This window comes from Apteryx rowi, unplaced genomic scaffold (assembly GCF_003343035.1).
Source record: "Apteryx rowi isolate R43461 unplaced genomic scaffold, aptRow1 scaffold_38, whole genome shotgun sequence".
Classification (NCBI taxonomy): Eukaryota; Metazoa; Chordata; class Aves; order Apterygiformes; family Apterygidae; genus Apteryx; species Apteryx rowi.
In genome coordinates this window covers 1,085,939-1,102,923 of record NW_020450307.1, presented here as the reverse complement: position 1 = coordinate 1,102,923, position 16,985 = coordinate 1,085,939, and the positions used below count along the sequence as shown (strand labels likewise).

Genomic DNA, 16,985 nt, shown 5'->3' with positions numbered 1-16,985 from the left:
CAGGGGGTGAAAGACACATACTGGCAGTCGTCTGGTTTTAAAGTGCTGCTAGCCTTGAATGTCCCCTTCTTTGTGRGGGAGAGTCAGAGGTGAGAATCACTTATTTCCTTTGCCTGGACTTCAGGGTGTGGATGTTACTGCTTCTGGGGCCTGGTCTTGAGGCTCTGATCTCTCTCACTCCATGTGAATGCAGCCGTCAGTGAAGTCACTTTGGATTTGTTACTGGGATGCATAAGCCCAGGTTCTATCTGCTAAGGTCACTCCACAGAAGAGCTTGTACGGGTTTCAGATCAACCTGTCAGATGATGCCACCCATTTTCTTCCTTTGATTTGAACACAGAGCAGGGTTCCAGGAAATCTCTAGCTTTACTCTGAGCTCCCTTGGCTGACTAATCTTAGGCTAGTAAGTCATTGGGTCTGTGTTTCTTTATGTATAAATGGGGATGTATATTTAATGAAGAGTAGTAATGCCCTGCATTACATTGGCACTTCCAATTCCAGGATCATTTGGCCCAATACATTTTCTTTCACAGTGTAACTACAAAAATATATCATAGGAGCCTTGTTTGCCCCCCTCCCCCTTCTCATATTCTTAAAAGATCTGTGTGTTTGCAGACCAACGGTAAAGAAGGAAATGCATGTGTAGGCATAACAGGCCTCTGCTGGGTGTCAACTCCTTTACTCTTGATGATGCTGAGCATGGGAGGAGCTGGAGCGTCTGGTAGTTAAAGCAGGGGATTGGGAAGAGTTTGGTCCTATTGTGGCTCTGTCACAAATCTTGTGACTCGGAGCAGATCTGGAAGGTCACTGTAGCAAAAATGACTGTTTTGGATGCTTCAGTCTTCGGGCACCCAGTTTGTGTTACTGTTTGCTGGAGTTGTAGGCACCATTGCTTCTCCCCAAATGGCAGCTAAAACCCGGGGCCACTTAGCAATGTTAGTTTTAACTTTCTTGGTCTGTATTTAGCTTCCGTTCAAGTCAGGAAAAGTTATGACTGAATTCCAGGAGAGCTGAAGCTAGACTGTGGAGCCTTGTTTAATTCATTTGTAAACTTGCATATTATCTGACCTATTTCCCTAGAGGAAGAGGGAATTGAGTCTGATAGGTGTTTGCAAAGGGTTTATGCAGACTCCGATAGAAACCAATATGATGCACAAATGCAAAGTGCCCTTTGCTCCTAGGGGGACATGCTATATGTTGACTTGGTTTTGTCTGTTTTACACACAGGGACTGGGAATGAATTGCTTTTGAGTGCTGTATTAAAGTCTGTGGGGCTAGTTTAAAAAAGTATATATCCTAATCCTCTTTCCTGCATGAGGTACTGCTGAACATGCAGCACATTTGATTCCCTGAACCAAATCATTTGTCTTTTTGTTCTTCTTTTTAACAAGGCAAATGAATTCCTGAGGAAGATGGGGCTGCAAACTCAAATTGGAACTAGAGCCCAAAGGGGTATTCTAAAGGTGTCCGAGAGAAGCCCAGAGCAACTTTCCCTCCTGCTTGTAAATCAAAACCTGGCCAAATACTGCCTTGAAGCTTCCTCTGCCCCTTCCTCCTCCCTCCCAGCACACCTTCCCACTTGCTCTGCAACTAACAACTCATGCGCCAAGCTTAATCTTCAAGCCAATTTTTATGGCTGAGTTGAAATGGAAAGGCAGACAGGCCCACAGGAGCATGAAAGTGGCTCAATAAAACAGTGGGCTCCATTTAAACTGAGGCCTGTGAGTGTGGACAGTGCAGACAAAAGCTTGTTTTGAAAGCTAAAGCTATTTTGCTGGAAAGCTTGGGTTAGTGCTTGAACCATGCAGAAAGCTGCTCTTTCTGGTGCTCCCTGCCAACAGTTGCAGCTTCCAAACTCTCAAGCATCGGGTCATTGCAAGCTGTGGTTCTTCAGGACCCATTGAGCATTTGTCGGTGCCTTGGACTCTATGGAGTGTCAAATCTATGTAGACATACTTTTAAATGGAGTGTCTCAGAACCTGATGTGTATGCTCTAAGCCATTGTTTCCACATCTAAATAGAATTTTATTTCCAAGAGCACCTCTTTTCCTTCTCCCCATCCTAACTCCTAAATTTTAGCCTGCCAGTTTATGTGARGCTCCGAGACTGGCAGCAACTGGGCAGCTAAGCTGTGGTCTTTGGTGCTCTTGGTCTCTTTCTCTTTTCTGACACTGATGTCATTATACTTGTGTGCAGAGCATGGTAGAAATGCTGAAGCATTTAGGGAGCTATAAAACACTGGCCTGTGGCAATGGGGACAAGATTCATCAGCAGGTAAATGTTTTCCCTGTGGGACTGCTTAAACTGCAGATAAGGAGCTTCATTCTTGTAAATCTGCTACATGGAACCAATTCCCTGGTGAAAGGTGACATGCAGTAACTGGGCAGTTCATAGCACAGTTTTCTGTGCAAGTGATAAAGTGTTTGACCTTATTTAGATCCTAATAACAGAGCGCTATGCTGGAAGCAGTAGTGATAGAGTAAGTTAAGACTGTGATRGAATTTTCTTTACAGACCCCTTGCCATTTCTCGTATTTCTCCTGTAGCATATAGTGATGTGTTGTGGAGGAGAACATTCCTTTTGGATCCAGGTCTTGGCACACATGAGGCCAAATTCATTCTTGCATATATGCCACCTGCCTATATGCTGTCTGCTCAGTCACATTACAAATCCAGGTACTATTTGCAGTTCCGTTTTCAGTCTCATTTGGGGACTGGCTCCAGTGAGTTTGTTCCCTGAGGAAGCCAACTGGACTGGTTTACCAGAGGGCCAGACACAGTTCAACTTCAGCTTAGGGCAGTGGAGCCAATTCCCTCTGAAAATCGGATTACAAATATCATCTCAGCCTGTGAATGCCTGACTTAAAAGTGTGGGATGCAGTGAGGAACTGGGAAAAGTCTCCTGAGATGCATTGGTCGTGTGCCACATAGCAGAGTCTCTGGTATCCCTTGGGTTGGATGATTGCCTTTTCACAAGCTTTTGGGCTTTTGGTCTTGTGCAGCTCACATGCCTGGGATCCTCTGAAGCTCTGGTAGAGAAGGAATAGGGATAAAGGTGGTGTCTGCTTCCTATTGAACTGCTCCTGTGCTAGGCTTAGAGTATGCTCTTGTGGGTCTGCGCTGGGAGGGAGGAGAAGGGGAGAGAGAAGGGGCACTGCTGCTTTCTCAGCCCAGGCCTGGTGGCCTAAATCTGTATCCCATGAACACAACTTCACTGGCTGCTTCTGGCAGCTGCTGCAAGCAACATCTGCCACCCTTACCCAGGGACCAGCTCTTAGCTGTGGCTGCTGTCTGCATTAGGAAGCATCCTGGACTCTCCCTGAGACTAATGTGTCATTAAAGCCTGTTTGCTTATTCTGAGAGCCTGCCCCCTCCTCTGCTAACGGGTCTGCAGCGCTGTGCTCGTTGAGCTGTGGTAACATTTAATGCGAGTTTCTGCATGGTTGGTGCAGCTGGCAGCAAGTTTTAAGTCCTCRTACTGGCAGGGGATCTGCTGCCATGCTGTTTAGGCACGGAGGCATCTTGTGTCCCCGTCCTCCCCTTCCCCTCAGGAAGCTGTCCCTCTGTTCTGAAAAGCCTTGTGTTCACCCCAGTCCTGCTTGGGAGCTGTCAGCTGTGGCAGTAGAGGCTCTCTAGTCCCTGGGTTTTACATGTCTGCTTCCAGATTTCTCACTGATCCTGTGAAGATGAAAAATCAGTGCTAATTAATTAATCTAATTCTAGAAGCACCATATTTCCATGGGAGGAGAGCAGCTAGCTGCATACACTTCAGGGAGAGAAATGAGGGAGGTAAGAAAGCCTTCTRCCTGCTGAGATCCAACTTTATAGGCTGCTGAGAGCCAGCTACAAACTACTTTGTGAGTCCCCCTGGTCCAGTCGCAACTCTTCCGTTGGTGACAATAGAACAGGGTTTGCTGCAGTTGTCCCCATGCAACTGTAATGACTGTTGGGATGAATTGTCCCCAAAATTCAGGCCCTCACATTGACAGAAACAAGAGGCCATGTCTGCACCCAGCACAGCTTAGTGCGTGGARCTGGAATGGTATGTGAATGACCCTGAGTAAGTCTTTTGCTCCCCCACTTACGAGGCATCACCCATCCCTCTGATGCTGGTATGTGGAAAGCCCTGCTGAAGAACTGTGTGTCACTGAAATGCCGTGGGAGCTGCCTGCACCACAGATGGCAGTCCTTACAGCCTTCCTGTTGTGAATCTGGCACTTCTGATGTCAGTAAATTGTAGCAGCAAAAAGGCAAGACCATCAGATCCATCAGAGTGGCAGCTAGGTTGTGCGTGGAGCGAGGCACTCAGCCTGTATGACTCAGAGGTGCAGATCGGACTTTCTGCCTTCACCTCCTTTTCCTGGAAAGCCAGCAGATGGTGAGCAGAGCTGGCTGAATACCGACACTTCAGTTGGAGGAAAGTACTGCTTCTCGCACCATTTGTTTTTAACCTTACTTGTGTTTTTGGTGTTGGAGTGGCAAGGGGTGGAGATGAAAGAGCTGCCTGCGCTGTGGTTGTCAAGAACAACTGGCAGCGTAGGTTGGCATTCCTGAGTTACCCCTCATGTTGCTGTCCGCAGAACCACCACCAGCAAAGTCCCCTCAGCGCAAGCTGCAGCTTAGGCCGCTGGCGAGAAAGTGGTTCACATGAAGGGTGAGAAGGAGATTGCCTCCCTCTTCTCAGGGAAGAACCAGCAGCTTATGGGAAGACTCTGGAGAGGGACATTTAGGCGAGGGTGTTTTGATCAGTCGCAGAAACACAGTGTGCACACAGGCATGCTATTGCTGGGGACTTGCAGATGGAGGAGAGTGCACAGCCAGCCCTTGTGTTCAGACTTCCTCCTCCTCCAAGGAGCAGGTGCCGGGGAGCGAGGTCAGAGCGGGGGATCATGCAGCTGAGCACAGAGTGGCATTAGTGCCCACAGCAGTGTTAACTGGGGAGGCTGAGCATGGGGTGGAATAATAAATGACTGGCAGGGGCTGACAACAGCACACGGCTTTCCATTTCAGGGTGACAGCAGTGTGGGAAGCTTAATATTATCTATAAAGGGAGAGCACAGGCCTTGGTGGTAGCATGTGATTCCAGGGGCCTGGGAATCGGATGAGTGCTTTGTGTGGCATGAGATTTCTTCCTGGAGTGTGTGACACTCCTTGGGATAATAATGCAAGGAACTGGTTTGTGGCAGCCATCTGTCTTTAATGATGTACAAAGGCTTTGCTGTGAACAAGGTGCTCAGAGGTAGGCTCTGGAGCATGGAAATCTGCACACCGTTAACAAGCTTGTTATCCTGGGCCTCTGGGAGGTTGGATCCCGGGTGTTTTTGAACTCTGTGTCAAGGCCCCCAAAGACACGCAGCTGAGCTAGAAGCCATCCCTTTTCTTAGCAACAGCAAGTGGCTGGGGCACAGATAAAATCTAAGTAACTTTTGTAGTGGAGTTAGGTAAGTCATTTCTAAAGCATATCAGACTTTCAGCTTGCTTTGGAGCTGGCGTGCAGAAACCTCTAAGTGCCACATACCTGAGTGACAGCAGGGCCTTATCATTAACACACAAACAAGTAGCTCAAATGGTAAACATGGCAGAGAGCTGCAAGGCACGTTTTGTGAGATTATAAACAAGGAGCTGTCTTCCAACACCCACGATAATTAGCAACAATAACCAGGAGCAAGTTACTCTTATCAGGAGATGAATTTTCTTGGGCAATGATATGCATGTTCGCCAAGTTCTTGTGTAGGTTAACCTCTGCCATGGTCCTGGGGGTGGAGGAACACCAAACATGCACGGTTTGATGCAAACAAACCCTGCTGGCCTTTTTCTTAAAAAAGCGCCAGTGTCTCAGTACTTTGGAGCAAGCAATTTGGGGGATTTGTTGTGTCATTTTGGAATTTGTTGAAAATCTATTTAGATGCTGCTGCTTCCTGGGGTTGCTGAGGAACTGGCATCTAGGGCAGCCCTCGTAGCTGGTACCCACTGGAATAAGCCCTGCTGATGGGGCTGCCTTTAGGTCCCCAAACRAGTGCCAGTGCCATCTGAAGTTCTCAGTTGCTTGGACAGGGCCCCCACAGCTGCAAGGCTATGGGATCTCTTCTTTTCTAATTAAACCATTCAGGGGAAATGAGGTTTTAAAATAGGAAACTCAGATGGCAGAGCTAGTTCTTATTTGCAGACATTTTACTCCTAGCAAAGCACAGTAGAGGTACTGATTTCTGAAAGCATCCGAGATCTCAGTTTTGCTGTGCACCCTTGGGTAGATCACAGCTGTAAGGTTACCTATTCTTCTTAGTCGGTTCTGTTCTTAGGTAATAAAGCAAACATCTTTTAAAGCAGCGTCTCTCACTTTTCCCCATATGCCGATCTTGCAGACCTGCAGTCCCTTTCTCCAGCCCGTTCACTGTTCGTGTGGCTGGGCTGGTGGTAAAGAGAGATGGGGAGGCTGATGGTCCTTAGTACYTCTGTCACTGTTAGGCCTTTCTGAGGTGTCTCAGGTACTGGCATGTACATCACTAGTCAGCACAGATTGCATGAAATTGGCTTTCATTGCTGAGGATGGATGTCTTTATCCAGCAGAGGTTATAACGCACAGCTATGGTTACACTTGATGTTACAGCTCAGATTACGCTCACAGAACAAAGCAGAGTTTGCAGTTTGTTGCACACCCCCATCTGCTGTTCTGTGCGCTCTAAGAAATTAGGTGTCTTGTGTGTCTCAAACTAGGCACCCAAAATAAGTGTCTATTTTTTTCCTTGCAATCTCCTGAGCTCCTGCATCTGCCAGATGGGGACTGCACCACCCCCTCCTTCTCAGAGATGCTAGGAGAAGAGATTCGGTTCAGTCCTGTTTGTTCAGCCCTCAGACACTGTCATGACAAGCAGTGTTGAAAAGCTCATGAGGAAATTAATAATTCTGCCTCTGAGCGAGGCTTGAGCGGCGTGCAGGAAATGAGGCATGAGACCACACGTTGAACAATGAGGAGAGAACAAGGTAGCGAATAGCTGCTGGTTCAGGGAGCATCATCCATCGCATGCACTGGCAGAGGCCGGAGTTCTGGCGTCTGGACACCGGGCTTGGAAGAAAAACTGCACTGTGAAGCATTTACAGAAGAGGGGCAAATTAAGGATGCTGTGTCAGCCCTGAATTTGGCATTTCCTGACTGGTGAGTGCTTGACTTTGCAACTAATCTTTCCACAGTGTTTTTGGCATGTAATTATGAGTACATCTAATCAGCCTGTGTCAGACACCTGGAATAGCAAGCAGGTGCGGTGAGGAGATCCTCGGTGTCACACGCTGAAGATACTCCAACCATCCTTTGTGCCTGTTGAAAGCAGATCAATAGATCCAACTGGCTGCTTCCATTTCTAGCTGCTCTTATCTTAGCCAGGGTGAAAGTGCCTGTGAGGGGAAAGGAGGGGTAGGACAGGCAGCACTTGAAAAAGAACACCTCAGTTAGGAGTGAGCGTGCATGCAGGTGCTTGATTTCTTGCATAAAGCTTGGGAGCTCAGCCAATCCTCCATCCTGTATACAGCCCAGTCTACTGTCTTGTCTCCTACAGGCAAATGGAATTGCAGAGGATAGAGTTTTAATTTTTAAAAAAAAGTCATTTTGTTGAACTTTTTTCCCAGCAAACACACACTTGCATCATTGTACTGCAGTTCCAACAGCACCATGCTGCTGCGGCATCTTGATGTTGTTCTTGTCTGCAAAGYGCCTGGGGGTCTTGCAGTGTTTTTGTGCAACTTTCCAAAGGTTTTGAAGTAAGCGGGAAGGGAAATGCAAAGAGCCCGGAAAGAAAATTAATTAAGGCCTTGTCGCTGCATTGTGTTGTACAGCAGGAAAAGGAAAAGGAGATCTGCGTGGCTGATAATGGTGGAACCAGCCTGGCCAGCAGCTTAAACCAGTGCCTTCAAGCATGTGCACCTCTGGGCTTGTGTCCAACTGAGACAGGTTCTGCGTTGTCTCCTTAGGCACAGGTTCTGGCCAGTGGCTGAATCTAGCCAGTATTTTCAGAAGTATCTCAGGCGGTTCAGGTTCAGGTGCCCAGTCTGAGGTGTCCTGGGCCTGCTTGGTGTTCCTGGAGAAATGGGTGTGCAGCGCCTCTGCAAGTCAGACCTCCAGTTAGGGGCCCAGAAATTGTGCTGAATACCTCCTGTCTGCTTCATCTTCCCCACTCATGGATGGCAGTAAGACTTGTCTGCTTTGGCAAAGAGCAACACAAGGTTTACTCCTTGCACTCAGTTACAGCTGTGTTGATGAAGGGAGAGCAGGGACCCGAGAAAGCCCTTTTTGCTTGTTTTGGAAAATGATCTTTCCAGACTAAGCTTAGTGATTCAAGTGCAGAGCAAAACTCTGGGTCCTGAGTCTCAGTGCTGCTGTGGAACACAACTTTAGAGTGGCTATAAACTAATGATGCCCTCCAGCACTTTTGCATAGCCAGAGCTACGTACAGCGTTTTTCAGTGCGATGAGGCCTGGCAGACACTGTGTCTATCCCTTCGATCAGCACAAGCCTCAGCTGTGCATCATTATGGAGAGGTGGCTGTTCGCTGCAAGTGAAAGCTTGTAGGTTGATTTTGCAAGCAAAAATCCCATTTCTTTCTCTTTTGGAGAAACTTTAGCTAACAAAGGGGCCAAGAGCTGCCTTCAGTAAGACTCCAAGAGTTTTCAGGAATACAAATAGGACTGCAGAATTGCTAGCTCTGCCCTGAAAGCTTCGCCCATGGAAAAAATGAATGTGAAGTTTAATTATTTTGTCGATAGGAATCTCACATATTACAGAAATTGTCTTTCCCTCCCCTTCTAGCCTTGTGCTTTCTTCCCTTTTCTGTTTCTAGCTTGCTGGTGCATAAGGCTTCCCTTTTCCTGTAAGAAGGAACAACTGAATAATTGAAATGGGACACCAGTGAGGATTTTTTAATCTGAAAGTCTGCATTAATTAGTCAGGTTGGATGTAATTAGCTTCCTCATCTGTCACTGCCTCTCCCCAACTTGTCAATGACTTTCTTCTATCCTAGAATTCACCAAAAAGAAAGGACCGTCACGTGGGAGCTGCATGGATGTTTTGCCTGTTGGGGTACGAGTGAGTGACAATACCTGCAGGGCTCCTGGGGTCCGAGCTGGATCCCACCTGCTGCAGTCGGGGGCAAAATTCTTGCTGATCTCAAGGYGTCCCACGTTTGGCTTTGACTCTTCTGTGTCAGGCCCACAGTAGGCAGAGTTACTCCTGCCCTGGGCTCCCTAGCCCTGCCGTGCCTTAAACGCTTAGCTCAGTCAGACTGATAGATTGCAACAAGACATCGGAGATACCTAGGCTGATTAGCTGCTGTATAGAAGAGGGGGTGCAAAGATTTAGGGGCTGCAACTGGTTTCTCCCTGACAGCCATCCAAGGAGGGATGGGTTGAGGCTCCTCCGTCAGGCCCCAGCGCTGTTTCTGGCTGTGGTGCTGAGGTGCAGCTGCCTGGTGCTCGGGGCAGGGAGGGGTTCGTATCTGATGCGCGATGGCTGCTATGCTCTTCTAGATGGAAGTGCCCATTGGCACTGATATATAGCCTTGGCTAGGAGACCTCCCTCATCCGCCTACTAGTCACGTCTCCGCACTGCTGCTGTGGCCTTGAAGAGGCAAACCAGGTTGTCATCCRGATCTTGGAATTATTGGCTCTTCTGTAAAGTTTGTACAAACGCAGGGCTGAAAGATATGAGTCTCCTTATTGCCACGTGCCTCTTCGCTATGGTGGGTTGCCTGAGCTCATATCTTCTGACCAGGTTTTGTAGGCGTCCTGGGAGGATGCTGAAACTGCCTAGCAGTCCCTAGCCCAGAAGGCTGAATGCTAAGGGAGGAGGATTTTTTATGTACTGTACTGCAGACTCCTCCTTCCCTTTCCCTCTCRAATCCCTGCTCCTGCCCTCCCTTCCCAGCTCAGTTAGTTTTCTACAAGGTCTCTCTGAGCCGAGCTGTGCTGCTGAATCAGCAGCTTGCTTGCTTCTCCCTCCTTCCCTTTCCCTCCCCATTCTCAAGTGGTTCTCTGCTGGCTGAATGAGCGAGGCAGCGCAGACGAGCGTGTGCCGCCGCCAGGCCGGGGGGTGGACGAGCTCGGCCGAGCGTGAGCGGCGCGGACCCGGCTCTGCCAGGGGAACGCGAGGTCTGTGGTTTCTCTGCAGCCACAGTACCTTTCGGATGAGGCGGGAGGCTTCCGTTTGTGTCCCCCGCTCCCTTTGCAGTGTACTCTGCGTAGGCAGCTCTGCAGAGCCTGCTAGCGAGCTTCATCCATGCAGTGGTGGCATGGGGAAGAGAAAGGGCGCTCAGTCTCCCTGCTCAGATAACCCCGCATCTTCCTCGTGGCCGGTACCCTGGGGAGACCAGCCCCTCACTCTGCCCTGGCTGTGCTCGGCGAGCTGGCAGCGCAGGGTGCGTGTTCTGCCCACACTGCCCGCCTTTGCACGGGTGTGCAGGAGCCGCCGCAGGCTGTGGGTGGCCTTGAGGAAGGGAGAGGAGGGAAGGAATCGTGATGGAGGAGCCGTGGCAGATTTTCTGCGGCTCCAAAGCAGACTGCGGGGTGCAGGGCTGGGCTGGAGGAGAGGGAGCTGCAGGCTGAGCAGGGAGCTCGGGGCTATGGCTCCATTTCAGCACTGAAAGGTCTCCTTGAGATTCCTCTTCTTTTGTGGGTTAAATCAGCAGTTGTTCCAGCAGCTGCTGCCGCTGACTTCCCATGCAGCCCAAGCAGCTGGTTCAGATTCTGTCTTCCATGGGGATCACAGCAGCAGCCTAGCCCGTTCCCACCACACCTCCTCAGCGCTTGTACRTTCCTGGTGGGAATCCCTGAGAGCCTCAGGACAGTGGGGCCGGGTCCCTGACGCGAGGCAGCCGCAGTCACTGCAGCTCCGTCTTTTGCTTCCTGCTTGCAGTCCGGATGGAGCTGTCGGTAACGGGTGTCTGAGGGCCCTGCCGGCTCCGGCTTGGTGCGGCCAAGCGTGTGACTCTGGAAGCAGGGCCGCTTTGTCAGGCAGAGCCTGTCGCGTGGCAGGGGGGAGGTTTGCAGTTAATGTGTGCAATTGCTAACTACTTTGCCCAGTTTTCTCTACCTTTTTCTCACTTAATGGCAGCTAACCTGTAGCAGCACCTCAAGTGCCAGCCAGTAGCCCTCTTTGCAGGCTGTTCTGCCACCCTGTCGGGTCCTGACTTTTCAAACCAGGAGAGCCTGTCTGCTTGGGAGTCGGTGCTGGAGGGGAGATAACAGCCCAAGAAGTCTGAGTGCCTACCCTGGGAGGCTGAATCAGTGCCTCTTCTCCAAAGAAACAGATCCAGGGCAAGCCCTTAGGAGCACTTTCATGCTTTGCTCCTTCAGACCTGGAGCAGGCTTAGCTTGCGCTGAAGTGAGGCAGAGCTTTAATTAGGGCGGCAGGATTAGGTCTACTGTGCAGATTCTGGAACTGAAGAGGTAACTGGGCCATGCTGCAGTGCCGGGAGTCCCTCAATAATACAGGAAGCCGTGGAGGGAAAACAGACCAGCCCCCAAGTAGAAATCGAGCAAAGAAAATGCATTTCACTCCCCTCCTGGCTGGTTTCAGGGTTTATCTCCCCCGCCGATTCAGTTTGCCGTGTTTTGGCTTGGATAAGCTTTCATCCCGACCCGGGCAGGATCTGACGAAGGCAGTAAAGCCAGACGAGTCCCAAGGGCAGTGCTAAGTGAGCTGTGTCTGGCTTTGCAGCTGCATCATGTGGTAAACTCTCCTTTGAAGGGAGTTCAGAGCGGTGGCGGAACTAGGGCAGGATGCGTGCACGTGCTCTCCCTGCRTGCAGAGGGAAGCGGTCGCTGTCAGGCACAGCACAGCCCAGATAGCTCCCTCCTCGCCTGCTTCTCCCTGCCCTTGCTCTTCTGCAGGGGCCAAATCTCGATCCTCCCAGAGCCCCGACTCTGTGGGTGTATATAATCTTGGGYCTTTTCTGGCATCTGCTGTGCTGGGATTTATGCCAGCATCAGAATTTGTACCCAGCCTTCATCTAGAGGRTAACATCCCTTGGCCTTCATACACYGTGAGTGCCCAGCTGCTGTAAGGTGGCTTTTGCAACCACTAASAGGGTGGATGGAAAAGTTGGAGAGCGATTYCTGAGGTCCCAATCCCCTTCCTTGACCTGAGGATTTAGGTCTTGGACAAAAAAGAAGATGTCATGATGCTTTTTGTGCTGCCTTATTACTATCTCAGTCTTTCTCTCATTTCCCTTTCTTGTCACATGCAGCTCTTCTGTTTCAGGATTACAACCTTTTCCCTTCTCCTCAGTAGCTCAGTAAATGGGAAATGATTATGGCTCTTTATTTTCTAAAAAGGGAATACATATGCCGGATTGGGTCTTGCAGTAACTCCTGTCTCTTGAAGGGGAAACCAGGCCCGCGGGAGAAAGGATAGCTTGGAGGTGTGGGAGGCAACTGCATGTACGTACCAACCTGCCCAGATGGGACAGAGTGACGGTTGCACCTGCGTTCTGCAGCACCGGTCTGTACTGTTGGCATGAGCCGAAGTTGTAGCTTGGTTGTCTCCTCGCCCTCTAGACGCAAGTAAGGCTCTCTGTAAGCAACAACAGCCGTGCCCGTGGCTGTGCGTGCCCGTGCAGTCGAGGCGGGGGAACACCTGCACACTCGTGGCGGTGCTGGGCAGCATTGTTAGTGTGCCCTTGGCTTTGCCCTGGGGCCTAAGGCTCACGCAGTGACGCACGGCCGTTCAGGGAAACTTTCAGATGTGCCCTGGCTGTTTAGGATTATGCATCCTGAATATTAAATGTTAATGGAGCCTACAACCAGACGGCTTCTTCCTAGCCTTCCTGGAGGCTTGAAGAGACACCCCTTTGCCTCGTTCTTCCCATCTAACAGTCCCGCATGAGAAGGGGGAAATGCCACAGCAGAGTTTTGTGAGCCACCCTCCCCTCGCCCTATTTCTCATTCTCCTAAGGACGCACAGGTCTGGCAGAAGAGGGGCTGTGGCCATCTGCCGTCAGYGGTGCCCATCTGGTTTTGCGCGGAGAGGCTGCAGGGCAGGAGGACTCGGCGCAGGCTTTCGTGTGCCCTGGTGCGCAGCTGTGGGCAGCCCTGCCRAGGCGGGGGGAGCCAGGCGCCCAGGCCTGCGCTGCTGGGGCCTGGGAGTCCCCCCTTCTCACTCCCAGGAATGGTGGGCTCTTCTGAGACAGTTGCAGACTGTAAAGCCCCTGATCAGCTTTCGTGCTTTCCTTGCTGTGGGCAGGAGCAGGGAGGAGAGCAGCTTCTCTGGAAGCAGAAGGAGCCGGCGCGGAGGACAGGTTCCCCGTGCTCTGCAGGCTCTCCAGTGCTGAGCGCTCTGCCCGGCACACCAGCACAGATGCTGTCAAAACCCGAATAAGTCCCATGGGAGCTGCTGCRGCCAGTGAACAAAGCCACTGGCAACACTGGGCTGACCAGAGCCGGGGGACGGCTGCTGTGACCCAGGGGCCAGTGCACATCCCTCTTCTGCCAGGGAACACCTGTATCTCCTTGCTTGTCCCCTCCGCCCCAGCTCAGCCAGCTCCCAAGTCTTCTGAGGAACTAGCGCTAAGGGGTGTTGGCAATTCATCTTCCTGGTGATTGAAGTCCTGTTAAATAGAAACACTGTTCAGGAGCAAAGCTCTCAAATTGCTTCTGGCCTGTGTGTGAATTGCTTGCAACTACCAGGGTCAAGCAGTGAACTGAATCCGTTCRTACAGGGAGGGGGGCTCGAGGCTTTGCTGCAGAGAGTTGGGAAAGGGAGCGACACTTGTGGGGTCTGGGGTCTCCTCTGGGCCTCCTTCTTGGGGAGCACCACCTGCGGCTTGCCGGAAGGGGGGYTCCTGTGCGACACCCAGGAGGAGCACGCGGGAAAGGCCAAATAGCTGTGTGCTGACAGCTCCGCCGGCAAAGTAGAGCATCTCCCAGGGAGTCCCTCTTTCTTTCCTGCCCAAGCATGAGCTGATCAGGGGAAAAGTTTCCTTCCTTCTCATTCCCTAGTGACAGTGTCCGCTTTTACATCCTGGTTGTTCCATAGGAACCGGGAAAACCTGCTCCATAAACAATGGCCTGCAGGGGTGGGAGGAAAGCGGGGCTGAGGTGCTCTGCGCCACGGGGTCATGCGGAGCACCCGTGGGCTGCGCTTGTCTCCAGGAAATGAGCAGGACTTCTCCTGTGGGAGGTCCCCGTCTGACCGCCGGGATGTTCAGCCCTTCCCTTCCCATGCTGGCAGTGGCTAGCCCTGCGGGGAATAGAGCAGGGTCACAGCCAGCTCACCATGGGAGGAGGTACCTGCAAGTGCRTGCATACGTGTGTCTCTGCAGGCATATGTGCGCGCACTTCTGGCTCCGGGTGTGCACGCACGTGCATGCTCTGTGGGAAAGATAAATACTGTTCTAAATACCTGGAGGAAAATCTACTGTCAGCTTTAATGAGAGGAAGAAAGGGTCCCTGGCATTTTTCATCTGATGGCATGAATTGTTGCCAGTCTTGAGAAGCAGGTTAGCTAATTAAATGTTCCTGCTGCTGTGATCTGAGGCAGGGACTGAGCAGGGTGTACTGCGAATCCCCTGCCGTCTCTGTGCCTGTCRTTCCTGGAGCCTCACAGAGCCCTTTCCTGCCAGGGCGCCGGGCTCTGGGACTGTGGCTCGAACTTCTCCGCTCTCCAGTTTCTCTGAGGCTGCCAGGCAAGGTGTGCGACGTGCCCTGATAAGCCAGTTCTTTCAGTGGCTGTAGCAGATCTGCCAGGTCCRAAAGGAGCCGTGCTTTGCTGCCAAGGGTGCAGGGCTGAGAACTGGAGCGCGCCTCCCTCCCTGGCTCTGTTCCCGAAACCCTTTGGTGACTGCTGCGTGTGCATGCCCGTGCCTGGTGACCCCCCAGTGCCGGGGCCTTGCTGACTGCTTTTCTCTCCCACTTTGTGCAGCCACTGGACATGGACACGGAGGATGACCCCTTGTTACAGGACGCCTGGCCAGATGAGGAAGAGGAGGAGGTTGCCTTCACCACACGGAAGAAGCGGGAGGGTGCCCTGTTGTGTGGGAAAAGTCCATGGAAAGTCAGGCCCCTGCATACCACGCTGCCAGTGACTGGCTTCTGGAATATTGTTGGCTGGATATTTACCAATCCGTACTGTGCTGGCTTCATCCTTTTCCTGGGCTGCACCATTCCTGCTGTGCTTGCTGTTGTCATGTTCCTCCACTACCCAGCCCTGGACATTGACATCTCCTACAACGCCTTTGAGATCCGCAACCACGAGTCCTCTCAGCGCTTCGATGCGCTTGCCTTGGCTCTCAAGTCCCAGTTTGGGTCGTGGGGCCGGAACCGCCGGGACCTGGCTGACTTCACCTCCGAAACCCTGCAGAGGCTTATCTTTGAGCAGCTCCAGCAGCTGCACCTCAATRCCTCCCATCTTGGGGGCACTGCGCGGGCCAAGCGTGGCATGCCAGAAGGCAGGACTTCCTCCCCCAAGCCCCATGCCCGCCTGAGGGTGGGAAACCAGACCTTCCGAGTCGCGAGGGGTGCCCCRCGCTGGGACTACTCCAGCGCTTATGTCAGTGCCAACACACAGACACATGCCCACTGGCGCATCGAGCTCATTTTTCTGGCTCGGGGGGACTCTGAGAACAACATCTTCACCACTGAGCGCCTGGTTACCATCCACGAGGTCGAGCGCAAGATCATGGACCACCCTCGCTTCCGGGAGTTCTGCTGGAAGCCTCATGAGGTTTTGAAGGACCTGCCCCTGGGCTCCTACTCCTACTGCTCCCCTCCCAGCTCCCTCATGACCTACTTCTTCCCCACTGAAAGAGGAGGGAAGATTTACTATGACGGCATGGGACAAGACCTTGCTGACATCCAAGGTGAGCCGGGGTGAGGGCTGRCATGTTCTAGGCTCGCATCTCCTGTGAGCTGAGGCAGTCACTTACTAAAGTGCAGCTAAGATGGGGACTGCCTTGTGCAGAGGGGAAGGTGCTGCCATGGTTTGCCTTGAGGAATTGGCTCTTGTGCGCTAGAGCCCCCTTTCTACCCTTTCAGCAAAGCCCCTTCAACCCTGGTGATGGGTCACACAGGCTCACCCAGCAGGTGAGTGAGAGGGACGAAAGAGAGGGAGTGCGGCATGTTACAGATGCCTTCACTGCCCCTTGGCCCCTGTGAATGACCATGATTCATTAGGGCCGTGTCAGGTCTTGGACAGACAATGGGGGTGAACTTCCCTGCCCCAGGAGCAGATAAAAGAGGTCTTTGGGCTGCTTTGGAGCTTGAAAGGCAGCTTGTGAGTCACCAGCTAGAAAGGCTGCTGTCAGAAGAAGAGGGGGAAGGCCCTGGCTCCTCCTCCTCCTCCCAGCTCTGCACCCTGCATGATGTGCCCCTCCGCTAGAGCAGAGGCTCTGGATGGTGAAGAAGAGGTGAATCATGATGAGTCTGTGGGTGCGATGTGGCTGTGGGATGAAACCTCCATCTGTTTCCCAAGCACAGGCTGCAGATGATAGCTGTCCAGGAGCCATACGGTGAGCAGGCAAGGGATTAACTCCTTCTGCTCCAGTGTGAATAACAGCTCTGCTACCAAAATAGGAAAGAGCCTAGTTTCTGGGTGTTTCTAGCCTGGCCTCAAGGGAACCTGGATTTTGGGGATASATGTGCAGTTTCTCTTACTCCAAAATGTCTGGCTCTGTTTTTCATGGKGTGCTTGAAGAAATGAGGTCTCCTTATTCTCTATTATCCCCTGATCTTCTCCTGCATGTGTAGATGATCGTGTTACCATAGTTCAGTGACTTGCTGTGTGCCAGACGAGCCCAGGCAATGCTCCATGCGCATGCTGTTTGCCTGTTGGGAATGAGAGGTCAGCTCATGTGCCTTCTTTCACTGCTGGGGTGATCACCYTGCCTGTCCCTTGGCTGTGCAGCAGTAACCATGCATTTGCAATCATTTCTATGTTTTTGCTTGTCAGTGTGCACAGGAATGCAGGGCTCTGCCTGGCTTGAAGGGAGCTGAGAAACTTTTTCCTGC

The 16,985-nt window shown here is 51.7% G+C and overlaps 1 protein-coding gene across 1 annotated transcript in view; it reads left to right on the top strand.

Annotated features, from left to right (window-relative positions):
• The first annotated feature begins 7,062 nt into the window (after positions 1-7,062).
• The window catches only part of DISP3 (dispatched RND transporter family member 3), a 30,136-nt gene continuing 20,213 nt past the window's right edge, over positions 7,063-16,985 (top strand). The window contains exons 1-2 of the mRNA XM_026074136.1: positions 7,063-7,152; positions 14,902-15,838. Coding sequence (XP_025929921.1) covers positions 14,911-15,838 — 928 coding nt within the window. The 5' untranslated portion in view covers positions 7,063-7,152; positions 14,902-14,910. The remainder of the gene's footprint in view (positions 7,153-14,901; positions 15,839-16,985) is intronic.